This window comes from Phocoena sinus, chromosome 11, assembly GCF_008692025.1.
Source record: "Phocoena sinus isolate mPhoSin1 chromosome 11, mPhoSin1.pri, whole genome shotgun sequence".
Taxonomy (NCBI): Eukaryota; Metazoa; Chordata; class Mammalia; order Artiodactyla; family Phocoenidae; genus Phocoena; species Phocoena sinus.
The window spans coordinates 98358372-98385472 of NC_045773.1; the positions used below are offsets into that span (position 1 = coordinate 98358372).

At 43.2% G+C, this 27101-nt stretch overlaps 2 protein-coding genes across 5 annotated transcripts in view; both read left to right on the forward strand.

The window, feature by feature from the left end:
- The window catches only part of EEF1E1 (eukaryotic translation elongation factor 1 epsilon 1), a 28878-nt gene extending 22875 nt beyond the window's left edge, over positions 1-6003 (forward strand). The window contains exons 4-5 of one of the 4 annotated variants that reach the window (XR_004352263.1): positions 1947-2052; positions 5026-5159. Coding sequence is in view for 3 of the 4 variants with exons in the window: in XM_032649413.1 (XP_032505304.1) it covers positions 5026-5124 (99 nt within the window). In the remaining variant the exon portion in view is untranslated. Of the gene's footprint in view, positions 1-1946; positions 3520-5025; positions 5167-5581 lie in introns of those variants that run through there. The other 3 variants (XM_032649413.1, XM_032649414.1, XM_032649415.1) reach the window with 3 other exon arrangements.
- A 2672-nt stretch (positions 6004-8675) lies between these two features.
- Positions 8676-27101, forward strand: part of BLOC1S5 (biogenesis of lysosomal organelles complex 1 subunit 5) — a 38130-nt gene continuing 19704 nt past the window's right edge. The window contains exons 1-2 of the mRNA XM_032649732.1: positions 8676-8852; positions 13299-13381. Of these exons, the coding sequence (XP_032505623.1) occupies positions 8720-8852; positions 13299-13381 (216 nt within the window). The 5' untranslated portion in view covers positions 8676-8719. The remainder of the gene's footprint in view (positions 8853-13298; positions 13382-27101) is intronic.

Below are 27101 nucleotides of genomic sequence, written 5' to 3' on the forward strand. Positions count from 1 at the left end.
TTTTCCCAATCTCCTGCAACACACACACACACACAGATACACACACACCCTTATCTTAAAAACCCTTAGAAATGCTTAACCCTCTGGTTGACCTTACCAGTTCCTGACTGTTCGGCACTTGACTTGATCCCTGAGACTTAGATGAAAGAAATGTAGAGCTGACTGTCATTGTCTGAAGTTTGAGGCATGTGTGACAGACATTACATGAAAGCAGTGGTTCTCAGACTTGAGCATGAGTGGTAATCACCTGAGGCTTCTCAAAACACAGATTGCTGGGTCCCCGCTGGAGTTTCTGATTCAAGAGGTGTGGTGTGGTGACCCCACCATGAGAACCGTTATACTACACCTGTCCAAAGCTTGGGTGACAATCAGAGCAGCTGCACTCATCCAAAAACTCTTGCTCCTGTCTTTTTGCATAGCTAAGTCCAATTTTCTGGAGGTGGGCCTAGCCTGGTGATGGAGCATCCTGAGTTCTGATTGGTTGGCTCTGTCCCAGGAGTTTCTCTCTGTAGCAGCTCTCGCGGGAAAGCACTGCATGTTCTCCAAGTGATGGAGCTACACTGGAAGCAGCTCTAAGAAGCATCAAGCAGGATTCAGTCCAAGAAGGATCAGTCCAGGACTGTAAAGTCGTTGCCTAGTCTCTGCCAATGCCAATACCCAGCGCGTTATTTCATACCACACAGCCTCTGGGCTTAGCATGCATGCCAGAGGCATTTCCAAAACTTCATATGATTAACACACAGTAATATTGAGTATTTTACCCCAAAAGACTGTCTAATCTTTTCCCCTCCTTTATTTTCATCAGTTTCTTCCATTTTTAATTTTTTAACCCACTTCAAAAATAGGTTAGACAGGGCTTCCCTGGTGGGGCAGTGGTTGAGAGTCTGCCTGCCGATGCAGGGGACACGGCTTTGTGCCCCGGTCCGGGAAGATCCCACATGCCGCGGAGCGGCTGGGCCCGTGAGCCATGGCCGCTGAGCCTGTGCGTCCTGAGCCTGTGCTCCGCAACGGGAGAGGCCACAACAGTGAGAGGCCCGCGTACCGCAAAAAAAAAAAAAAAAAATAGGTTAGACAAAAAAGGATAAACAGTAACGCCAATAGAAAATATGCAGAGGAAATCTCATGAAGTGGATTTGATAAAAAGCAAAATAAATTTAGGAGCGCACTCCCGCAGCTATGCTTATCCTTCATGGGCTTATACTAAGAAATGAGTTTTAATGTTGTTCTCAAGAGGCATGTAATTAAATACACATTTTATTTTTATTTTCTAACTTTTATAAGGTTCAATAAGGAGTTAGCAAATAATTTACCCTGAAGTCAGAAATTTACTTCTTCTAAATTAGGATTATTTCCATGTTTTAGATGCCTTAACTCTCAAGAGGCACAATAATTGGCAAAATCCCTTTACCAGTCCATGGTTTAGAAGTGTCTGATACTGAGAGTCTCTGAAAAAGGATCAAGCACAGAGCGCTGTGCAGGGGAGAAGAGCTACTCTTAAAACAGGGGAAGTGCTTTGTGTATGATCCCATTTAGGTGATGTTTTTGAAATGACAACGATTTAGAAATGGAGGGTACATCATACGTTGCCAGGGGATGGCGTAGGGCAGGGAGGAAGGTAGATGTGGTTACAAAAAGGTGCCAAGGGGGATCTTTATGGCTCTGGAGCTGTGTAATATCTTGACTGTGCTGACAGGTACATAGACCTACACATGTGATAAAATTATACAGGACATAATACACACACACAGTGAGTACAGGTAAAACTAGGGGAATCTAAATAAGATGGATGAATTGTATCAATGTCAATATCTTGGTTATGATCCACATTTACAGTGTTACCAGTGGAGGGAAATCAGGCAAAGTCTATGACGAATCTCTGTATTATGTCTTACAACTGTATGAGAATCTACAATTATCTCAATAAAAGTTTTATTTAAATAATACAGGAAACGTCTTATCAATCCAGAGACAACTAGAGATAACACAAGCCCTTCAGGGAGATTCCACGGGTCAAAGAGCAAGGACACAGAGCAGCCCGGACCCCAGCCCAAGGTATCTGTCAGGAGGGCTCTGCCACTGGAACTTTTCTTTCAGTTGCTCTTTGCTGTCTGAGCTGCAGTTGAAAGATTTGTGTAAAAGAGGAGGAAGAAACAGAGGTGTACTCTGGACCTGACCATCCCAGAGAACAACGCAGCGCAGTACTGGGAGGAAGAAAACAATCAAACAGCTGGAACGTGTATCTACAGGCTGTAAGCAACAGAATTGCAGGAAAGTCATTGCGTAGGGTTTTAATATTGTCCCCTCTGGTAGATGTCGCCTCCGTGAGGGGAGGAAAAGGCTGGGTCAGCGCTATATCCCAGCCCTTAGCACTGCGCTTGGCACACGGAAAGTGCTCAATCCATATTTGTTAAACGTGTTTGAATGAGGAAACGAAAAGGCCAGTTAGAGGTAGAATGGCTTCCCTCTTCCTTCTCTCCAGATCACCCTCCCCTACTTTCTCTTTATCCACCACCTACACTTAAACACGTACGCAGGGACCAGGTTGTTTCTGCGCCAAACCAGCTGGGCATTTAGCCTCTCTATGCTTCAGCCTCTTCACCTGTCAAATGAGGAGAATAATAATGCTACCAACTTCAGAGGACTGCCGTGAGCCCTAACTGGGTCAGCACGTGCAGAGCACTTACAACATTAGCTGGCCTGTCCTAAGTGCCATGTAAGTGTTTGTTCAGTCGCAGCAAGTTCTGACACTGACTCCCAGAGTTAGCCCAGACCTCACAGACTCCAGAAGACTCCACAGCTCTGGCGGTTCCCAGGCCACCTGAGCTTCTGGCCAGCTGTCTACAAATGTCAGGAGGTCTCACTTTACCCTTTCAGGTTCAGTAATTCACTAGAATGACTCACAGAACTAAGGAAGGTGCTTGCTTATGATTACAATTTTATTGTAAATGATACAAATCAAGACCAGCCAAATGAATAGATGCATAGGGTGAGGTCTGGGAGGGTCCCAAACGCTAAGCTTCTGGGTCCTCAGTTTGCCTCACCCTCTCGGCACATTAAAGTATGGCTACCAACCAGGAAGGTCACCCGGGCTGTCCGGAAGGTTTTTACTGGGGTTGCACTGTGAAGACATGGTTGATGTATCATTGCCTGAATGACTGAACTCAATCCCCAGCCCGCTCTCCTCGCCAGAAGTCAAGCTGATATTTCATGGCTCAAAGCCTCAACCCTTTAATCACGTGGTGGTCTTTCATGTATGGCCAGCCCCCATCCTGGAACCATCCAGGGACCCACGTGAGTGAGCGCTTTAGCATAACCTCCGGCCCACCAAGAATAACAAAGCCACTCCCCTCACTTGGGAAATTCCAAGGATTTAGAGGTTATCTTCCAGGAACCAGGGATACGGATCAGCCAAGTTCTTTATTATACAACAAAAATAAAGTAGATTCAATTCATTGAACAGGCAGAAGGGGCAAGGAAAACATTCCAGGAAGGGGGTGTCTAAAAAGAAAGAGGCGGGGCTTCCCTGGTGGCGCAGTGATTGAAAGTCCGCCTGCCGATGCAGGGGACAAGGGTTCGTGCCCCGGTCCGGGAAGATCCCACATGCCGCGGAGCGGCTGGACCCGTGAGCCATGGCCGCTGAGCCTGCGCGTCCGGAGCCTGTGCTCCGCAACGGGAGAGGCCACAACGGTGAGAGGCCCGCGTACCGCAAAAAAAAAAAAAAAAGAAAGAGGCAGAAATAATGTCTGGCACAGTCATGACACAGTGGAGAGACCACATCGCCACCCCACCCCACCCCCAGCTGATGGAGCTCTGCTCTTTTAGAATGCACCAGCCTTGAAGTCCATAGACCAGGGCTCTGACCATGGTTCTGCTATTTGATAACAATGGTACCACGTTGTGGGAGTACATTTACAGATCATTGTAAGCCATGTGAAATCCTTTCTATAAGAGGTGGGCATAATTTACACACACACACCTACCTTAGTGGATTAAAACAACAAAAATTTATTATTTCTCATAGTGAAACTGCACAATTCAGATGGGGACATGGAACCCACTGTCTTTTAATTGAAATCACACACCTGGTCTCAGGACTTAATGAAGCTCAGGTTCTTTATGTCTCAGCATAGAAAGAATTCAGTGAGAGACAAAGTGATAGGTAAGAAATGAATTTATTTAGGGAGATACACCTTCCATAGAATGCGGGCTGTCTCAAACGGCTAGAGTGGCCCTGGGAGAAACACATTTCACACACAGTGTGGGGCATCTCAGAAGGCGAGAGGCCCCAAAATATGGGGTGGTTAGTTTTTATGGGCTGGGTAATTTCATAGGCTAATGAGTGGGAGGATTATTCCAACTATTTGGGGGAAGGGGCGGGGATTTCCAGGACTTGGGCCACCGCCCACTTTTTGGCCTTTTATAGTCAGCCTCAGAACTGTCATGGCGCTGGTGCGTGTGTCATTTACCTGATGTATTACAATGAGCGTATAATGAGACTCAAAGTCCCCTGGAAGTCGAATCTTCCGCCGTCTTTGACCTAATGGTTTCTAGCCAGTTTTTGTCATATCCTCAGTGGCTATGTCATTCTTTTTTTTTTTTCTTTTTGCGGTACGCGGTCCTCTCACTGTTGTGGCCTCTCCCGTTGTGGAGCACAGGCTCCGGACACGCAGGCTCAGCGGCCATGGCTCACGGGCCCAGCCGCTCGGCGGCATATGGGATCTTCCCGGACCGAGGCAGGAACCCATGTCCCCTGCATCGGCAGGCGGACTCTCAACCACTGCGCCACCAGGGAAGCCCTATGTCATTCTTTTAGAGGTTGTGCCCTGCCCCCTTCCCTCCTGTTTCCATAACAACAGGTGGGTTGATTAAGCAGTTTTCTGGCTTCACGTGGTGGTATCCACTCCACTGCAGTTCATGGGACTGCATTCAGCTGGCTGATGGCTGGGCTGAAAGACCCAAGAAGGCCTCCCTCACACTTGGCTGCTAGCGGGCCTCCGTTCTCACCTATAAAGCCTCTCTCTACAGGGGATGTCTCATCTTCCCGTGCTTCTCCACAGCACGGCCTCTCCCCAGCAGGACAGCCTAGACTTCCTGACAGGAGCAAAAGCAGAAGCTGCCAAGTGACTTAAGGCCCACCATGTTCTACCCATCAAAGCAAGTCACAAGGTCAGTTCAGACTCCAGGGGAGGGGAAACAAACTCCGTCTCTTGATGGGCAGGAAGGGAGGAAACATCGCAGCCATCTTAGAGACTCTCCCACATTCTCTGATCCTTAGCTTCTGTATCTGAAAATGGGTATTTTAATATTTATCCTAACTAGAATAATGAGAAGATGATATGTTATGTGTGATGACATTTTATAAATTGTAAAGCGCGAAACACGTGCAAGACATTATAGTGGTGGCAAATAAAGGTGAGTTGGGAGAAAGAGATTATACAGGGCTTTAACAGGAGATAGAGGTTATTGAAATAGTATTTATTGAGCATTTGCTGTGCCAAGCACTGTTCTAAGTACTTTACAGGTATTAACTTCTTTAACCATCACAACTTTATAATATGGATATCTTATTGCTATTCTGTAGAAAAGGAACATCAGGCAAGTGGCACAGTCAGAATTTGAACCCAGTTCTGTCTGATTCCAAAGTCTTAACTACTGCACCTGGAATTTGTAAGGCCGGCAGGTCCGGGGAAGGGCCCAGGGAGCCAGAAGGAACCCCCGCCAAAGTGGCTGATGCAACCGACACCTGACATTGCCACACCACTCGGCGCCGGTCTTCCCGCTCCCCGAGGGGCGGAACCAACGGCTCTGAGGCTGATGCAACCGACACCTGACATTGCCACAACACCCGGGAGATTACCAAAAAAGGGCTGCTTCACACAGCAAGACGTCCCCTGCATCCACCCCTATACATTTTGTTAGCGCCCGCACCCGGGCGCGACTTTTCTGGCCCCTTTCTCTCGGACCAGTGAACCTCGCCCTGGAGCGTTCCCAAATAAAGCTTGTTTAAGCTCTCCTCCGTTTTTGGTGCCGTTCCTTACAGAATTCTTATATCATAATCAACTCGCAATTGGGTACGGGGAGGTAGCAGCTACCCCAGAGCTACTGAAACAGAATCTGGGGAGGCAGAACCCAGAATCTGTAACTTTAACAGACATGTTAATGTGGGAGAACTATCAATCTCACTGTACTAGAGGGAGCCTGAAGCCAAATCTGGCTTCTGTACCCCGACACCAAATTAAATCTTGGAGACAGAGTTTTGGGTGAAGTAGAAGAGAATAGCTTTATTGCTTTGCCACGCAAAGGAGGCCACAGCAGACGCCTGCTCTCAGAACTGTGTATCCCAATCTAGAGGGGATAGTGAGAAGTTTTAGAGTAATGATTCAAAGAGGGCGTGATCAGCTTGTGGACATTCTTCTGATTGGTTGGTGGGGAAGTGAGTGGGAGTCAGCATCGTCAACCTTCTGGGTCTAACCGGTCTGGGGTCACCGTGCTTATTATGGTTAATTTCTCCCACCTGGTAGGGGTTTCCGTGTCTGAAAAGATATTGTTATGTATCCCTGCCCCAAGGCTGCACTATTTTTTTTTTTTTTTTTTGGCCACACTGCGTGGCTTGCAGGATCTTAGTTCCCAGACCAGGGGAACCTGGGATTGAACCCCAGGCCACTGAAGTGAAAGCACTGAGTCCTATCCACTGGACCATTAAGGAACTTCTGACACTACTGTTTCTTTTCACTGTTCCTCCCTTGTCTCCGCATCCCTGCCCTTCCCTAATTAGCAACTGTTTGAACCTGCTAGTTGTAACTCTGGGAAGGTCATGGAGGCTGAATGAAGCCTATTTTCTGTAATCGAGTAATGAGGGACACAGAATTTTGTGCCCAGGAGCCCCACAGTGTCCTGCTCAGTATCAAGTCTTCCCAGGTTTTTCAGTAGTTCAAAGAAACTAAGAAGCCAAGCTTAGAGAAGATTTAGTCTGGCAGATGCAGAAGAAAACTTGAATACGAAAAGTGCCTAGAAGTGGGGAGGATAATGAGGGGCTTTAAAAATAACTATGTTTTCTAGAGGTTAATGCCAAAGCGAGGGAAATAAAAGGTTAGAAGCGGGACCCAATAACATGCAATTAACCAAGTTCACATTCTATTTATGAATTCATCTATTTTATGCCTCTTTGTTATTCCTGTGCTGGTAAACCCCAAGTTCCATCTTCACCGCACCCCGCATGACTTACACAACATTTCAGTTCTGAAGACAAAATACACCTCCTCTGGGAAGTCGTTCCTGGCCACCTCCTGCCCCCAGGCGTCCCACACATGTGCTGCACCTAACTCCATCCTATCATATACAAGGCCCCAGACTGTAAATGTTGGTGACTTGAGACCCTTGAGGGTAAGGACAGTGCAGGAAGAGAGGAGGGAGAAGGGAGTGATTAAGAGATGATTCTTAGAAAGAACCGCTGGGTGAACACAGGAGATGAAGGAGTCACTGAAAAGTTGCACCGTCTGTCGTTTGAACAGGCACAAATATTAACGCAAGTTCATGTGCCGGACGAAACGTCGGCGTTTGGAGCAGAGAAAGGTTTATTGCAAGGCCATGCAAGGAGACAAGGTGGCTCATGTCCTAAAAAGCCTCCTGCACTCTGAAGGGTTTCGGCAAAGCATTTTTAAAGGCCAAGTGCAAGGTGGGGGGAGGGGTCTGCAGGATACGCGATCAGAGCATGCACAATACTCTGATTGGCTGATGATGAAGGAACACGGTGGTGTCACAGGGGTTAACCTTATCAGTCCTTAGGCTCCGGGAGGCCTGGGGCTACATGCTCAGTCATCAAGTAGTTAACATCTTCCATTTGGTGGGGGTGGGTTCACATCTTCGAAACACCTCAGGAAAATTGCATCAATTACTGTTATCTAGGTACTTCAGAGAGGAGCTAAAGGAGAGGCTATGGGGGAAGGCCTGTGCCAGGAAGGGAATGACAGCTTGTTGAGAATACAAGATCAATTCTAAGGAGTTTACCAAACAGTAGCACTAGATGCAAATCTGTCAGCACCAGATTTGTCTCTTCAGGGCTACGAATCAAAGCAGCCTAGCAAATTATGGTCCCTTCCATAATGAGATGCATTTATTTTATCTTAGCCCCTATAACAACTGGTTGAGATTTTGTAAATACAAATGCCAAGAACAGACGTTTTTGCTCTTTACATGGGCATGAATGAGTCTGAGAAGTGATTTGGGAAAATTACTTAATCTCTAATCCTGTTTCTTCTTTTGTTAGAAAGAAATGACAAAACTGTTTCCCGCAGTTGCCATGATGAGCAAATGTGGCAAAGCACGCACGTCAACAACCTCCATTAAATACTGGTGGCAGGTAATAATATAGATAATGTATTTACACCACTATTATTCATATTCATCTATGACTAGATCCCCTCTCCGCCAACCTCTCTAAACCACGATAAATTCCAGCAGGTTTAGGGAGGAATAAATTTAGCTCTAACTTTCAGACACCTTCCTATTCCGGCAGCATCTGCCCTAACCCAGCATGGCGGCACCGGCTTCTTCAAGCTCACATCCCTAGCCACACCATAGTGGCTTTATAGGAACCGGCCGCTGGGTAGACTCAGCTTCCCCGATGCCCTTTGATGACGCCTAAACCCCGCGCGGGGAAAGCTGCCTGTGTAGGTTTGCGCAGGCGCAGCGCGGCCGCGGGTGGGCGGAGCTGGCCGGGATGAGCGGCGGAGGGACGGAGACCCCCGTGGTTTGTGAGGCCGCCTCGGGTGGCGGGGGCGGTGGCGGCGGCGGCGGCAAGAAGAAGGACTCGCTGGGGACCGCGGGCTCGCCAGCCCACCTCATTATCAAGGGTACGGAGTACTAGGGTTCTCGGCCCGGTGGTCCCAGCGCAGCCCCACCTCCGGCGGCGTCCTCTGACCCGGGGCCGAGCCCCAGGTCGACCCTCGGCTCCCGGGCGGCCTGGCGTTTGCGGTGGGGCGGTAGGTGGGTGGGTGGGGGAGGGGTCTGCGCATTGGCGCCTGTTTCCCCGCGCCAGGTGCCTCCCAGTAACAGCAAACCGCCCTAGCCCCTCCTGCTTCCTCGTAGAAGCCGCAGCCGAGAGCCGTCGGGCTGCCCTCTCCCCTCCCCCAGCCCGGGACCCTGCGTGGAGCTGCCGTGGACGCGGGCTCGCGACCCACGTGTGATGCCCTGAGCTTGGGAGTCGGGAAGAGCCCGCGCACCCAGGCAGGCCGCTTAGGAGGTGTGTGCCTAGGTCGTTCGCTCTGACCCTGTCTGCTCCTGGGTCGTGCAGGGTGGAAACGAGAGAACATGAAGGCATCTTAAAACATGAAAGGCCCCCCAACACGTGTACCGATGTCCATTCGTCCCGTCTGCTTTGAGCTGGGAGAAGGTTACAACCTAGCTACAGCCCGGATTCTCACAGAACCTGAATTGGTTTGATTCTCCAAGCTCTCAACAGCTGTTTCGTGCAGGAAGATGTTTGCCAGTTACATACCGCACCGCCTCATCTCCGTTCTCTCTTAACCCCTCGCTTCAGCCGGCAGCCCTACTGTCTTGTAGTGTTGAAGCCCTTGTAGGATTCCGGCGCCCCTCAGCGCTGCCCAGGGAATGGCATCCTCGTGTTCATGCCTATTGCATTTTAACCGTATCTGTCAGGTTTGTGTAGAATTCAGGGTGTCTCAAATCTAGTTAGTAGTGTGGGCGTAGTGCATGGGTGTTAGGCCTTAATTATAATTGTTTACATGTGCAATCTTAGTGAACTATTACTTAAATTTTTTTTTAATTACGGTAAAATACATGGAATATAAAGTTTCCCTTAAATATATTTTAGCGTACAATTCAGTGGCATTGGTATGTTTCACGTTGTTGTGAAACCGTCACCACCATCCAGCTCCATAACTATTTCATCTTCCCAAACTGAAGCTGTGTACCCATTGAACACGGACTCCCCAGTCTCCCCTTTCCCCCCGCCCCAGCCCCTGGCAGCCACCATTTTGCTTTCTGTTTCTGAATGTGGCTACTTTAGGTACTTCATATAAGTAAAATAGTGCGTGTGTCAGAATTTCCTTCCTTTTTAAAGCTGAATATGATTCAAATATTTCATTGTATACACACACACACACACACACACACACACACACACCCCACATTTTGGGTGTACATTCACCCATGGATGGACTCTTGGATTACTTCCCATTTTTGGCCCTGTGAGCATGGATGTACAAATATCAAGTTCTTGCTTTCAGTTGTGTTGGATACATACCCACAGCTGAATTGCTGCATCAAATGATAAATCTGTTTGTAACTTTGTGAGCAGCCACTCTGCTGTTTTCCATAGTGGCTGAACCGTTTTACATTCTCACCAGCAGTTCACAAGTGTTCCCGTTTCTCCACAACCTAAACATTACTTGTTATTTTCTGTTTCTTTGGAAGTGGCCTTTCTAATGGGTGTGAGGTAAGTATCTTGTAGTTTTGTTTTTGTTTTTTAATATTTATTTTGGCTGCGCTAGGTCTTAGTTGCGGCACATGGGATCTAGTTCCCTTACCAGGCATCGAACCTGGGCCCCCTGCCCTGGGAGCTCGGTGTCTTACCCACTGGACCACCAGGGAAGTCCCAGTAACTTGTAGTTTTGATTTGCATTTCCCTAAGGTTAATGATGTTGAACATCTTTTTATGTGCCTACTAGACGTTTGTAAATCTTATTTGGAGGAATGTCTATTCAGGTCCTTTGCCCAATTTTTAATCAGGTAGTGCATTTTGTTGTTGTTGAATTATAGGAGGTCTTTTTCTATTCTGGATATTAGCCACTTTACAGCCATGATTTGCATATATTTTTTCCCATTCCATGGGTTGCCTTTTCACTCTGTTGATTTTGTCCTTTGATGCACAGAAGTTTGTGATTTTGATGTAGTACTTTTGTTCTAATTGAAATACGGTTGATTTACAATATATTAGTTTCAGATGTAGTACTTTCTTTAAAAGAAGGTAAGTCAAAGGAAGTTTTTCAGGTTAATTCAAAATTGAGTTATAATTGAAAATATGTCTAGAACCTCCTTGGGTTTTTTTGTGGAACCATTTACTATTTTCAGTATGAAAATCTGTTTTTAGTTCATCTCACTTGAAGACTATCGATTGTGAAAATATACGTGTCGAGTTTTATTGCCAGGGTCTAGGGAAAGGGAAATATATAAATAAATGATTTCAATACTTAGGCCCCAGGTCTTTGAGGTTTTCTGGGCTGTGGTTGGCTGTTAGGAGACGGGGAGCTTCGTGGGGCATGGAGTGTCTGACCTGAGTCTTGAAGAATAAAGGGTTAGTAGCTGAGAAAAGAGGGCAGGGATATTTTGGACTTAGTTTGGAAGAGCATGAGCAAAGGTGTGGAGGCCTGAGTCAGCATGGCATGTTTGGGAAACTACACGTGGGAATCAGACCGAAGAAGAATTCTTGCCTTTTAAGGAGATTGGACTTCTTGTTGAATGTTCCATATTGTTATGGACTTCTTGTTCAATGTTCGATATTGTTATGGAACAACAATAAGTACAAGAGTCATGTGGTTAGATCTGTGTTTTAAATAGAGCACTCAGGCAGGTACAGTGGATCCTCATCTTGCAGGATGCCCATTTGTGAACTTGCCTACTTTATAAAGTGAATTTGTAACTGCAGAATCAGAGAATACAAAGGGCCTGCTGTCCTGCAGATAAGCAGAATTGACTGTACATGGAGTGGGTTGAAGAGGGGTGTGACTCATTGTTGAAACAGTCCAAGACAAGCAAGGATGGAACAGAAGGGATGGATTTGAGAAGCAGTGAGGTGACAATGGTGACGATGTGGGTGTTACCAGAAAAATTGACTCTGCAGTAAATTGTTCCTTATGATGGGCAAAGAGATCCACATACTACATTAAAGGTCTGCAGATTCAGGGCCAGAACTTCATTAGATAATGAGAGATCTGCAGTTTACTGTGTTTTCTCTTGTCTCATAGTCTGTTGAAGTGCTTATTTCTGTCTTTTGTGTGAAGAGATTGTCTAACTCCCACGTTAGAGTATGCACTTTGGAGAACAAAGGATTATATCTTTTGTCTTGTTAAACAACAAAAGAGTGCTTTGCCTGTAGCAGGGCTAGGATTGAGTTTATGTGGAAATATGTGGCTTACTTTACATTATTAAACTGAGAGAATTTGTTTGTAATCCTTGGGATACCTGCAACTCTGAATTATTATAACGTGTTTGTTTTGTTGTTATAATGTTATTACAAAACCAGCTTAATTTCTGTGGTCGTGTGTGTTTCAGAATCTTTTTTCCCCTCATCTCCACATCTTAAGTTCTGGAGCGCAGTCAGGGTTTCAGAAGTGGTGATTATCCACTTCTGAACAGAATTGAATTCTCCAAAGACTAAGTAAATTCCCATTACATCAGGCCACAGATGCAGATATCCCAAGATCAGTGTAATGGCTTCTCAGTCATATAGAAAAATGTATGTTAACCCTCTGTGGATGATACAAACAATTTGGTCTCTGAGATACTCACTGGAGTAGAGAGGAAATTTCAGGACAATATGGTATGTGGTATGAGAGCAGAATATACCCCGGGATGACTCACCAAAAACAGTTAAAATTCAGAACTTTTTTTCCCTTAATTATGACTTACAGTGACTTACAATGAACACTCACCACCCATATTAATAAACACACATGAAGAGCCCCATCGTGCCCTTTGCTCTCATTGCACGGCCCTCCCTCCTCTAAGGTAACCGCTGTCTTGAATTTGGTGTTTATCGTTCTCGTGCATTTCTTTATAGCTTTATGGTTTCTGTGTATGTCCCAACAGGAAGTGATTTTGCATATTTTGAAAGTTTATATAAATGGCTTTATCCTTCTGAAAGTTGCTTTTTTGCTTAACGTTTTATTTATGGGATTTATCCTTGTTAATAAATGTAACCCTGCTGTATTCATTTTCACTCACTGATTTGTAATATCCATCCTATGAGTATGTTAGGTCATCCCCCCTTTTTTTTGACATTATATTCATGCTGTAGTAAACATGCATTTCTCTTTCCTTTGTTTAAGAGTTTTTCTAGGGCACATACTTGGGCATGAAATTGCTAGGTATACGTCTTCAACTTTATTAGATATTGCCAAATTGCTCTCAAAAGTACTTTACCAATTTACTGACTGGATAATCCATAGTCCGAACTGGATTTTAACCTTCATACGTTTATGGGAACAGGAAGAGTAAAACAAGCTAGAGATTGTGCCACTTAGCGTGGATTGACTGTGAATTTCATTTTGTCTTTACAGATCTCGGAGAAATTCATTCAAGGCTGTTAGATCACAGACCAGTTATCCAAGGTGAAACCCGTTATTTTGTGAAAGAATTTGAAGTGAGTATTTGAAACCTATTTTGTAAAAAGAGTGCCCTAATTGTTAGTGTGTTAATATATGGAAGGGAAATTCCCTAGTTTTAAAATCTATGATTTCTGTTCATGTGTTCATAAAATATACAGAGCATTCAGAGGCATTGACATGAATGGAGGGAGCACGAGAGTAGGCAGCAGGTGCCTTGGGCTCCAGTTCTGGTGCCTGCTCTGGGGTGTTTACTGTCTGTTGAGCTCAGGTTTTCAGGTATAAAATGAGATATAATGAAAAAAATGATTTTACAGATGAATGGGTCAGTTTTGCAGACCCATTTTCTATATATTTTTTTCTCATTTGGGGCCACAGCATCTACCTAAAGCACTCAAGTTAAAACATGAGAATCGCCCTTGGCTATTCCCTCCCCTTTAGGTTACATTCAATGATCAAGCCTTCCAAATGCTACCTAACAAACCTCTGTCCATTATGATTGGTATGCCTGCTTTATCAACCCAGTCAAATCCAGTCTTCACCCTGCTGCCAGAGCGCTCCGACATTAACTTTTAAAAACCTTTGATATCATTTTCTGTCTACAGGAGAAAGCCCGGCATCCTTCTATGACCCGGCTCCTACCTTTCTACCTTTACCGTCTCCCACCCCACCTTGTGTGCTATGTCCCAACAGTCCTGATGCACTAGCCTGCCATTCTGTTTCGCTTGACTGTGATTTTGCACGTGTATAATTGGTTCACTGTGCGTTGAATAGTAACACCCCAAGCTACTGTTGGGTAGATGGTAAATGATGTTACACAAGCAGTTTTGTGATTTTGTGGAAGTTGGGGTTTTTTTCTTTTTTTGGGGGGGCCTCGCGGCTTGCAGGATCTTAGTTCCCCGACCCGTGATTGAACCCCCTGGCAGTGAGAGCACCAAGTCCTAACCATTGGACCGTCAGAGAATTCCTGGGGTTTTATTTTCAAATGAGACTCCAACCAAGCAGGAAGTCTAAACCTGCTAAAAGGAGAGAACCTTTCCATAAACCCTTTAAAAGTACAGAAAGCCTGTGGTACAGAGCACTCAAAAGAGAAACAGAGCTGCAGCATTAGACACCATTTCTGGGTTCAAGAGACTCAAAATCTGCGTAATATCTGCTTCATGGAGTTACTGTGAAGATTAAAGGTGTGTGTATCTTAGAATATTTTCTGGTACCTAGGAATAACTGTTAGTTATCTTTGTCATCATTACTACTGCTGTTGTAGAGTAAGAATAATTATCCCCCAGACAGAAAATTAACCATAGACTGTTCCCTCATCATGCTATGTAAAGATTATTAACAATTGAATAGTGAGGATAAACCTAGTGGGAATAGAGTCTGGGCACAGCACGGTGGGTACCGTGCTCGCGGTCTGACAAGGTTAAAATCAAGGAGCTGTCCAGGCTCCATTCTTATTTGGTGTTCAGGGTCCTCTTTCTGACTTACAGGATTTTGGCAGGACTCAGTTCCTTGCCCAGGTAGACGAAGTTCCCATTTCCTTGCTTGCTGTCGGCCGAGGCCGCTCTCAGCATCTAGAGGCCACCCATATTCCCTGCCACACGGCCCCTTCCTTCTTCAAAGACATAAGTGAAGTCTGCCTTTCATGCTTTAAACCTCTCTTACCGAGAAGAGTCCCATCCCTGTTAAGGACTCACCTGATGGAGTCAGGCCCTCTAGGGATAATCTCCTTTTCTTAAAGTCAGCTGATCTGGGGCTTTAAGTAAACCTGCAGAATATCTATACAGCAGCACCTCAGTTAGGGTTTCACTGAATAACTGAGAGGTGTGTATATCCTAGGGGTGGTGCTCTCAGGGACCATCTTGAATTCTGCCTTCCATGAGCTCTTATTACTACCTGTATTTTCCTTACTTTTTGCTTAGTTATTGCCCGTTGTCCTTCCTAGAATATAGACACTTAACCTTTCTTATGCTCTGTTGTGTTCAAAGTGCCTGAAAGAATGTCTTGTGCATTGTAGGGTAGGTACTTAATATGATTCAAAAGCACAATTAACAGAGCTTGGCCTAAGACCTGGCTTTTCCAACATCCTTTCATAAGTCATCTTTTTTTTTTTTTTTTTTTTTGCCAATCTGGTTAATTTGAAATAGCTTTTATTTTTAAAAAGTTTGTAAATGTATCTCTAAAGGCCTACTTTATATTAAAAGAAGCATAGAATTTTGGAATTAAGATGGCTTCTCTAATCTAACCCCACCCACCCACCACCCCCCTTCACTGAGCCCAGAGATGGAAAGAAATGTGTGGAAGGTCACACAGCTGATTAGTGGCTGAGTGCTCATTAGATAATGTAGGTGGTTCCTGTGAAAGGGCTGTACAAGCAAGACTGAGTCTTGAATGGATGATGAAAGAAGTGTTATTTCATTTATGCTGCGGAATATGTTATATTGAAGAGCTCACTCCCTTTTGAAGCCAACACCTCTGTTAACTGGGGCCGAGAGAAGAGGGGCGTGTGCTTGAGAGGAGAGCAGTTACCTGGGTTCCGCGTTGTTCAGCCCTCCAGAGTCTCTTTGGAGACAGGGCTGTGCTGAAGCGTAAAAGAACATGGGCCTTGGAGCTGGACGTGTGACGTATCTGGGCTCAAATCCTGGTATCCCTCTTCCTAGCTGTGATTATTTGCTTTATTAAGGCCTAGTTTCCTCTTTTTTAAAACGGGAACAATAATACATACTGCAGAGTTTTTGTGAGGATTAAGTAATGTATCATTTTTTAAATTCCGTGGTATGTCGATGTTAGGCAGGTGTTGGTAACTTATTATTAAGAGAAAGATGGGAGCAAGTAAAATCAAATTAAAATTGTATTCAGAATTTGCAATACTTTGAGTTTTGGTTCAGTTTTTAATATCTTTAGGGAAAACAGCGATTTGCTAAGCAAATGGCATAGACATCTCAGGAAAATGTTTACTAAAGAATAAAATTTTCACACTGGGAATGACAGATGTAAGCTTATTATAGAAAGTGAAACAAAATGTCTTCAGCACTTATTTTGTGTGAGACCCCATGTCAGGAACCAGTGCTGTATCCCTGAGTAAGACAGACGGGCCCAGCCTTTATGCAGCAGGGCAGGCTCATGTAGTCACTGAAGAATGGTCTCTGAAGGGCTCAAAAATATTTCATCAGCTGCATTTGCGCTCTCGCCAGCTAATTGGTCACATGACTCCTCTTCTTGAAAAGTACTTGATGCTGTCCTTTCATGCAGTCACCTCCCCAGTCCGTCTTTTTTAGTGTCTCCTGGAAGCTTTCCTGTATGTCAGGCTCGGCTACCTTTTCTGTCTGTTACATACTAACCTTTCCCCTCAAATTATGAGAGAAAAGCTGAGAGCATTTTAGAGATTTAGATTTGAATAGATATGTGCATTACTTACCGTTCTTTTCTATCTTGGCCCAAATAAAAACATCCTCTATTTAATAAAAGTGGTCTTTCCCCAGCATCACACGGCTGGACCGGAGGAACGGGGAGGCAGAGCTGTCAGGGCTTCCTACAAGTTTCGTCTTTTTTTTTAAAAATTGAAGTACAGTTGATTTACAATGTTTCAGGTGTACAGCAGAATGATTCAGTTATACATATATATATATATATATATATATATACACACACACACGCATACTCATACATATATATGTATATTCTTTTTTAGATTCTTTTCCATTACAGGTTATTACATGATATTGTATATGGTTCCATGTGCCACACAGTAGGTCCTTAAGTTTTGTCTTCTCTAGGTCACTTAAATGTGGTTCACTTGAAGAAAAACTGGCTAGCATTTAAAAGGAAACTCGTTTATAGTTTATATATTTTTAAAAGTTAACGCACACGGCAACGATAATCCTTTTCTTTATAAAATTTTCTTTCTAAAAGAAGGGAGTAAGTGCCACACGGTGGCAGCATTACTTAAATTATCGACCTTCTATTATAATATTTTAAGCTCTCTTTTTGTGATTGTTAGTATTTCAGGACAGTTGACTGTCCTGCTCCCAACTGCACACAGCTCTTTTATTCCCCCCGATTCCAGTAAATACTATGAACAGAGATCCCGGCAGGGCCCCTCCAGTGAGCTTGTCTGGTTGTGTCAGCGAGTAAAGGCATGATCTTCTGCACTGTTATCTTTCCAGCTGCAGAGACGCTGGGGCCCCTCTCGTGTGGGACAGAGGGGAGGCCGTGCAGGTCAGCGTTTATGAAATGCTTAGGGGCTGTGCAGTCCTGCACGAACTCATCTTCAGCAAACTTCAGTCTGACTGCTTTATTGACTGGTTCCTGAATACCTTGGTGTATCATAAGGAAGGTGTTTGGTCACTAGTGACAGACACCTGAGGAGAGTGGCTTTCCTAAGTGCCTACTTTCCTCTCACGGCAGCCAGAGCCTGGGGCAGGTGTGGCAGCCCTAGGACGTCAGCTCTTCCTCCAGCTTTTCCTTCTTCCTCACTACCGTGGTGCCCTCACCCCAGGCTCACGCTCACAGGGTAGCTGTGGGAGCCCAGCCATGGCGCGTGCACTTCATGCAGCAGAATGGATGGCAGGGGGGCGACGGCTAGCTGTGTCTGTTACGCGCAGGTTTACCGCCACGTGGTATTTGGGTGTTGAGAGGAGGAGAGGAGGGGGATGGATCCAGAGCTGTCTGTCACACCGGATACGCAAAAATAGATACGAAACAGTCTCTACCTTCAGGAATTTACAGTCTGCGGAGAACAAATTGTAATGGTGAAATTATTATGATAAAATAAGCACAAAGTGATTGAAATCTCAGAAGAGGAGATAACTCCCAGCTGAGCTGGGAGGGAAATCTTCAGAAGCGGGGCTGATACTTGAACTGAGAAAGAAAAATAGGTGTTAGAGAAATAGGGAAAAAATGGACGAAATGTTGATTAAAATTGAGGCAAAAAAATTTGTTAAAATAAGTACAGTAGTTATAGGAGGTGTGAGGGTTCTTACTGCTGCGTCTGAATGTGAGTTGTACTGATAAAAAGATAAAGTCCCGGGCTTCCCTGGTGGCGCAGTGGTTGAGAGTCCACCTGCCGATGCAGGGGACACGGGTTCGTGCTCCGGTCCGGGAGGATCCCACATGCCGCGGAGCGGCTGGGCCCGTGAGCCGTGGCCGCTGAGCCTGCGCGTCCGGAGCCTATGCTCCGCAACGGGAGAGGCCACAACAGTGAGAGGCCCGCATACCGGAAGAAAAAAAAAAAGATAAAGTCTCTTAAAAGGCAGGACAGGCAAGAATTTCATTTGACATCTGATCTCATTTTTGTTAGGTTGTAAGAGTAGCTGTCAGAGTATTAAATATTAAATATCAGGAAGAAGTCGATCCCATGTGCATGTAATAGATTCACGTATGTATGATAACGGTTTTAAAACTTGTGAGAAAAAAAAATTGTGGAACTGACCATTTTATGATGGAAAGAAAATTTTAAATATTACATCGGCCCCTCATTTCCTCTCTAATACTGTCGTTACATCTTTAACGTAAATATTACAGTGACTGTACTAACATTATGAACAGTTGCTAACATTTTGAAGCATTTAGTGCCAGGCACTGTCTTGAAGCACATTACCTGAGCGCTTGTTATTAATTTCAACTTGAGAAAACTTAACTGTATATGTAATTTTATGGGGTGTTATACATCAGAAACCAAGCTTCATTGGTGCTGTGCTTTGCTCTGAGAATTTTCACCCCAGAAATAATATTCATATAACAAATAAACAGATGTTGGTTTATAGTCTTCCTTTTTTTTTTTTTTTTTTGCGGTACGCGGGCCTCTCACTGTTGTGGCCTCTCCCGTTGCGGAGCACAGGCTCCGGACACGCAAGCTCAGCGGTGGCTCTGTCTTCTGCCCGTGTAGATACAGCCTATCAGAAAACGGAAGGAGAGGGAAGGGCATATGAAAAGGAGACTGTCCTCAGTTGTTGCCTTATCAGTATTAACTGGGAGGGAAAGGATGCTGTTGCAGATTAGATTCTGAGGGAGAGGGAAAGGCTAGAGACAGAAGAGGTGACCACCTAATACTAATATTGCTTAGAGTAGGGAACCAACAGACAGTAGCCAGAGTGGAGACCGGGGTATTGTAAGAAGTATTAGTGTAAACATAACCATGAGAACAAAAACGCCAACTTTTTAAAATACTGAAATAGATACCCAAAAGAGAGAACAAATAGACCACGTGACCACATAGAGAAAGATTATATACATTGTGGGTGTGTGTGTGTTAATCAGCGTGACTCAAAGTGAAATAAGAAAAGTCTGTATATCATGTTTCTGTTTAAGAAGGAGTGGAAATATATTTATACATAATGTGTATATACACACACATATATGTTTATATACGCATCTGTGTATACATACATATATCTATGTATACATGTGGATGTATATCCTTATAGTTAAGACAATGGCAGGATAAAAATTATCTAAAGAGAGTGATAGAGGGAATAGGATACAAAAGATAGTGATAGAAGCTAGACTTTTTTGAATGTATATATTTTTAGATGTAGTTTGGGAGCCGTGTAAATATTTTACATAATTTAAAAGAGAATTAAATTTTAAGGAGCAATCCCTAAAAATCAAGTAACATGTAAAAAAGCAAACCTATTTTCCTAGAAGGTGGCATTGCCACGCAGAGAAATTCTTCCAGGTAACTTTAAAACGCAGTAATTTGACTGTGTACATTTCTAGTGGAATACCCTTCAGAACAGAAAGTTAAAAAAAAAAAAAAACAACCTGAAATTATTTTCAGTAATTTTGTTAATTCTGGCACTGGTATTGTTATTTCATTGACTTGGTGATAAAGCAAATGAGTAACTCTGTTGGTATTTTGAGAATTGAAAAAGAAACATAAAGATAGGAGGGTAATTAAAAATCCTGTAGTCCCGAATTTAAGGGTTTTTTAAAAATACATTTATTTATTTATTTTTGGCTGTGTTGGGTCTTTGTTGTGGTGCGCGGGCTTTCTCTTGTTGTGGTGAGAAGGGGCTTCTGTTCGTTGCGGTGCGCGGGCTCTAGGCGCGCAGTCTCAGTAGTTGTGGCTCGTGGGCTCTAGAGCGCAGGCTCAGTAGTTGTGGTGCACGGGCTTAGTTCTCCACGCCATGTGGGATCTTCCCAGACCAGGGCTCGAACCCGTGTCCCCTGCATTGGCAGGCGGATTCTTAACCACTGAGCCACCAAGGAAGTCCCCTGAATTTAAGTTTGATTATGAATGTGAATTTAAGATGTTTATTTTCTTTTCACAAAAATACCTATTTCCTAGCCTTGTCCACTCAAAGGGCTAGAAATGATGACTGACCCTTAGTGCTCAGTCTCCTAATACCAGTGGTGTTTAGAGACCTGCTGATTCCAAGTCTGGGTCAGGAAATGGACAAGAAGAGCCTGGAGCATCAGGTCGAACTAGAAAGCAAAGAAGCTACTAAGGAGCACTGGGGTTTGGACTGAAGCATTCCAGAGCCAAGGTAAATAGGCTCTCCCTGGAAATAGGATGATTTCAGCATCAGGGAGGACAAATACTGCAATGGGTTAAAAACTTCAGATATTCCTATGAGTCATAGGAATGCGTGGAAACATACAAAAAAGAAACCTTTAGCAAGTTTAGGAAACCAAACCATTATTTTTGAAACCGGTGAATAAAGAGAAATAATCAAATGTTTTATTCTGCCTTTCATATGAGCATATCTCAGAGTAACCAAATAGTTGTCGAGGGGAAGTTTCTCTTTACGGAAGTATTCCTGCTGATAAATGAATACGGAATGTTACCAACATCCTGTTGAAAGTGCACAGCCCACCTCTGAAATATTCCTTTTTTTTTTTATTATTTTATTTTACTTTTCTTATACAGCAGGTTCTTACTAGCTATCTATTTTATACATATTAGTGTACATACGTCAATCCCAATCTCCCAATTCATCACACCACCACATACACACCCCCTCCCCACTTTCCCCCCTTGATGTCCATACGTTTGTTCTCTACATCTGTGTCTCAGTTTCTCCCTTGCAAACTGGTCCATCTGTACCATTTTTCTAGATTCCACATATAAGCGTTAATAAATGATATTTGTTTTTTCTCTTTCTGACTTCACTCTGTATGACAGACTATAGGTCCATCCAGGTCTCTACAAATGACTCAGTTTCATTCCTTTTTATGGCTGAGTAATATTCCACTGTATATATGTACCACATCTTCTTTATCCATTCGTCTGTCACTGGGCATTTAGGTTGCGTCCATGACCTGGCTATCGTAAATAGTGCTGCAGTGAACATTGGGGTGCATGTGTCTTTTTGAATTATGGTTTTCTCAGGGTATATGCCCAGTAGTGGGATTGCTGGGTCGTATGGTAGTTCTATTTTTAGTTTTTTAAGGAACCTCCATACTCCATAGTGGCTGTATCAATTTGTGTTCCCACGAACAGTGCAAGAGGGTTCCCTTTTCTCCACACCCTCTCCAGCATTTGCTGTTTGTAGATTTTCTGATGATGCCCATTCTAACTGGTGTGAGGTGATACCTCATTGTAATTTTGATTTGCATTTCTCTAATAACTAGTGATGTTGAGCAGCTTTTCATGTGCTTCTGGGCCATCTGTATGTCTTCTTTGGAGAAATGTCTGTTTAGGTCTTCTGCCCATTTTTGCATTGGGTTGTTTGTTTTTTTAGTATACAGCTGCATGAGCCGGTTTTATATTTTGGAGAGTAATCCTTTGTCTGTTGATTCGTTTGCAAATATTTTCTCCCATTCTGAGGGTTGTCTTTTCGTCTTGTTTTTAGTTTCCTTTGCTGTGCAAAAGCTTTGAAGTTTCAATAGGTCCCATTTGTTTATTTTTGTTTTTATTTCCATTATTCTAGGAAGTGGGTCAAAAAAGATCTTGCTGTGATTTATGTCAAAGAGTGTTCTTCATATGTTTTCCTCTAAGAGTTTTATAGTGTCCAGTCTTACATTTAGGTCCCTAATCCATTTTGAGTTTATTTTTGTGTATGGTGTTAGGGAGTGTTTCAATTTCATTCTTTTACCTGTAGCTGTCCAGTTTTCCCAGCACCACTTATTGAAGAGACTGTCTTTTCTCCAGTGTATATCCTTGCCTCCTTTGTCATAGATTAGTTGACCATAGGTGCATGGGTTTATCTCTGCGCTTTGTATCTTGTTCCATTGATCTATGTTTCTGTTTTTGTGCCAGTACCATACTGTCTTTATTACTGTAGCTTTGTAGTATAGTCTGAAGTCAGGTAGTCTGATTCCTCCAGCTCTGTTTTTTTCCCTCAAGACTCCTTTGGCTATTTGGAGTCTTGTGTCTCCATACAAATTTTAAGATTTTTTTGTTCTAGTTCTGTAAAAAGTGCCATTAGTAATTTGATAGGGGTTGCATTGAATCTGTAGATTGCTTTGGGTAGTATAGTCATTTTCACAATATTGATTCTTCCAATCCAAGAACATGGTATATCTCTCCATCTGTTGGTATCATCTTTAGTTTCTTTCATTAGTGTTTTATAGTTTTCTGCATACAGGTCTTTTGTCTCCTTAGGTAGGTTTATTCCTAGGTATTTTATTCTTTTTGTTGCAGTGGTAAATGGGAGTGTTTCCTTAATTTCTCTTTCAGATTTTTCATCATTAGTGTATAGGAATGCAAGAGATTTCTGTGCATTAATTTTGTATCCTGCAGCTTTACCAAATTCATTGATTAGCTCTAGTATTTTTCTGGTAGCATCTTTAGGATTCTCTGTGTATAGTATCATGTCATCTGCAAACAGTGACAGTTTTACTTTTCTTCTTTTCCAATTTGTATTCCTTTTATTTCTTTTTCTTCTCTGATTGCCGTGGGTAGGACTTCCAAAACTATGTTGGATAGTAATGGTGAGAGTGGACATCTTGTCTTGTTCATGATCTTAGAGGAAATGCTTTTAGTTTTTCTCCATTTGCTGTGGTTTTGTCGTATATGGCCTTTATTATGTTGATGTAGGTTCCCTCTGTGCCCACTTTCTGGAGATTTTTTATCATAAATGGGTGTTGAATTTTGTCCAAAGCTTTTTCTGCATCTATTGAGATGATCATATGGTTTTTATTCTTCAGTTTGTTAATGTGGTGTATCAAATTGATTTACATATGTTGAAGAATCCTTGCATCCCTGGGATAAATCCCTCTTGATCGTGGTGTATGATCCTTTTAATGTGTTGTTGGATTCTGTTTGCTAGTATTTTGTTAAGGATTTTTGCATCTATAGTCATCAGTGACATTGGTCTTCAATTTTCTTTTTTTTTGTAATGTCTGGTTTGGGTATCAGGGTGATGGTGGCCTCATAGAACGAGTTTGGGAGTGTTCCTTCCTCTGCAATTTTTTGGAAGAGTTTGAGAAGGATGGGTGTTATTAGCTCTTCTCTAAATGTTTGATAGAATTCACCTGTGAAGCCACCTGGTCCTGGACTTTTGTTTGTTGGAAGATTTTTAATCACAGTTTCAATTTCATTACTTGTGATTGGTCTCTTCATATTTTCTATTTCTTCCTGGTTCAGTCTTGGAAGGTTATACCTTTCTAAGAATTTGTCCATTTTTTCCAGGTTGTCCATTTTATTGGCATAGAGTTGCTTGTAGTAGTCTCTTATGATGCTTTGTATTTCTGCGGTGTCTGTTGTAACTTTTCTTTTTTCATTTCTAATTTTACTGATTTGAGCCCTCTCCCTCTTTTTCTTGAGGAGTCTGGCTAATGGCTTATCAATTTTGTTTATCTTCTCAAAGAACCAGCTTTTAGTTTTCTTGATCTTTGCTATTGTTTTCTTTGTTTCTATTTCATTTATTTCTGCTCTGATCTTTATGATTTCTTTCCTTCTGCTACGTTTAGGTTTTGTTTATTCTTCTTTCTCTAGTTCCTTTAGGTGTAAGGTTAGATTATTTATTTGAGATTTTTCTTGTTTCTTGAGGTAGGCTTGTATAGCTATAAACTTCCCTCTTAGAACTGCTTTTGCTGCATCCCATAGGTTTTGGATCATTGTGTTTTCATTGTCATTTGTCTCTAGGTATTTTTTGATTTCCTCTTTGATTTCTTCAGTGATCTCTTGATTTTTTAGTAATGTATTGCTTAGCCTCCACGTGTTTGTGTTTTTTACGTTTTTTTCCCTGTAATTCATTTCTGATCTCATAGCATTGTGGTCAGAAAAGATGCTTGATATGATATCAGTTCTCCTAAATTTACTGAGGCTTGATTTGTGACCCAAGATGTGATCTATCCTGGGGAATGTTCTGTGTGTATTTGAGAAGAAAGTGTAATGTGTTGTTTTTGGATTGAATGTCCTATAAATATCAATTAACTCTTATCTGGTCTAGTGTGTCATTTAAAGCTTGGTTTCCTTATTAATTTTCTGTCTGGATGACCTGTCCATTGGTGTAAGTGAGGTGTTAAAGTCCCTCTATTATTGTGTTACTGTTGATTTCCTCTTTTATAGCTGTTAGCATTTACCTGATGTATTGAGGTGCTCCTATGTTGGGTGCATATATATTTATAATTGTCCTATCTTCTTCTTGGATTGATCGCTTGATCATTATATAGTGTCCTTCCTTGTCTCTTGTAACGTTCTTTATTTTAAAGTCTATTTTATCTGATACGAGTATTGCTACTACAGCTTTCTTTTGATTTCCATTTGCATGGAATATCTTTTCCATCCCCTCACTTTCAGTCTGTATGTGTCCCTAGGTCTGAAGTGGGTCTATTGTAGACATTATATATGTGGGTCTTGTTTTTCTATCCATTCAGCAAGCCTGTGTCTTTTGGTTGGAGCACTTAATCCATTCATATTTAAGGTCATTATCGATATGTATGTTCCTATTACTATTTTCTTATTTGCTTTGGGTTTGTTTTTTGTGGGTCATTTTCTTCTCTTGTGTCTCCCACTTAGAGAAGTTCCTTTAGCAGTTGTTGTAGAGCTGGTTACGTGGTGCTGAATTCTCTTAGCTTTTGCTTGTCTGTAGAACTTTTGATTTCTCCGTTGAATCTGAACTAGACCCTTGACAGGTAGAGTAATCTTGGTTGTAGGTTCTTCCCTTTCATCACTTTAAATATATTGTGCCACTCCCTTCTGGCTTGTAGAGTTTCTGCTGAGAAGTCAGCTGTTAACAATATGGGAGTTCCCTTGTATGTTATTTGTTGTTTTTCCCTTGTTGCTTTTAATAATTTTTCTTTGTCTTTAATTTTTGTCTGTTTGATTACTGTGTGTCTTGGCGTGTTTCCCCTTGGGTTTATATTGCCTGGGACTCTGAGTTTCCTGGACTTGGGTGGCTATTTCCTTTCTCGTGTTAGGGAAGGTTTCGACTGTTACCTCTTCATATATTTTCTCGGGTCCTTTCGCTCTCTCCTCTCCTTCTGGGGCCCATATAATGCCAATGTTGGTGCATTTAATATTGTCCCAGAGGTCTCTTAGGCTGTCTTCATTTCTTTTCATTCTCTTTATTTTGTTCCGCAGCAGTGAATTCCAGCATTCTGTCTTCCAGGTCACTTATCCGTTCTTCTGCCTCAGTTATTCTGCTATTGATTCCATCTAGTGTGTTTTTCATTTCAGTTACTGTATTGTTCATCTCTGTTTGTTTGTTTTTTAATTCTTCTAGTTGTTTGTTATTTAATTTTTCTAGGTCTTTGTTAAACATTTCTTGCGTCTTCTCTATCTTTGCCTCCATTCTTTTTCCAGGGTCCTGGATCATCTTCACTGTCATTATTCTGAATTCTTTTTCTGGAAGGTTGCCTATCTCCACTTCATTTAGTTGTTTTTCTGGGGTTTATCTTGTTCCTTCATGTGGTCCAAAGTCCTCTGTCTTTTCATTTGGTCTATCTTTCTGTGAATGTGGTTTTTGTTCCACAAGGTGCAGAATTATAGTTCTCCTTGCTTCTGCTGTCTGCCCTCTGGTGGATGAGGCTATCTAAGAGGTTTGTGCAAGCTTCCTCATGGGAGGGACTGGTGGTGGGTAGAGCTGGGCATTGCTCTGGTGGGCAGAGCTCAGTAAAACTTTAATCCGCTTGTCTGCTGATGGGTGGGGCTGGGTTCCCTCTCTGTTGGTCGTTTGGCCTGAGGCGACCCAGCACTGGAGCCTACCCAGGGTCTTTGGTGGTGCTAATGGCGGATTCTGGGAGGGGTCACGCCAAGGGGAGTACTTCCGAGAACTTCTGCCGCCGGTTTGCTTGTCCCCACAGTGAGCCACAGCCACCCCCTCCTCTGCAGGAGACCTTCCAACACTAACAGGTAGGTTTGGTTCAGTTTCCTACGGGGTCACTACTTCTGGATCCTGATGCGCACACTGCTGTGTGTGCCCTCCAAGAGTGGAGTCTCTGTTTCCCCCAGTCCTGTCGAACTACTGCAATCAAATCCCACTAGCCTTCAAAGTCTGATTCTCTGGGAATTTCTCCTTCTGTTGCCGGACTCCCAGGTTGGGAAGCCTGACGTGGGGCTCAGAACCTTCACTCCTTTGGGTGGACTTCTGTGGTATAAGTGTTCTCCAGTTTGTGAGTCACCCACCGAGTGGTCATGGGATTTGATTTTATTGTGATTGCGCCCCTCCTACCATCTCATTGCGGCTTCTCCTTTGTCTTTGCATGTGGGGTATCTTTTTTGGTGAGTTCCGGTGTCTTCCTGTTGATGACTGTTCAGCTGTTAGTTGTGATTCCGGTGCTCTCACAGGAGGGAGCGAGCACACGTCCTTCTGCTCTGCCATCTTGAACCAATCTCTGCCTCTGAAATATGCTTGCAAACAATTTAACAAA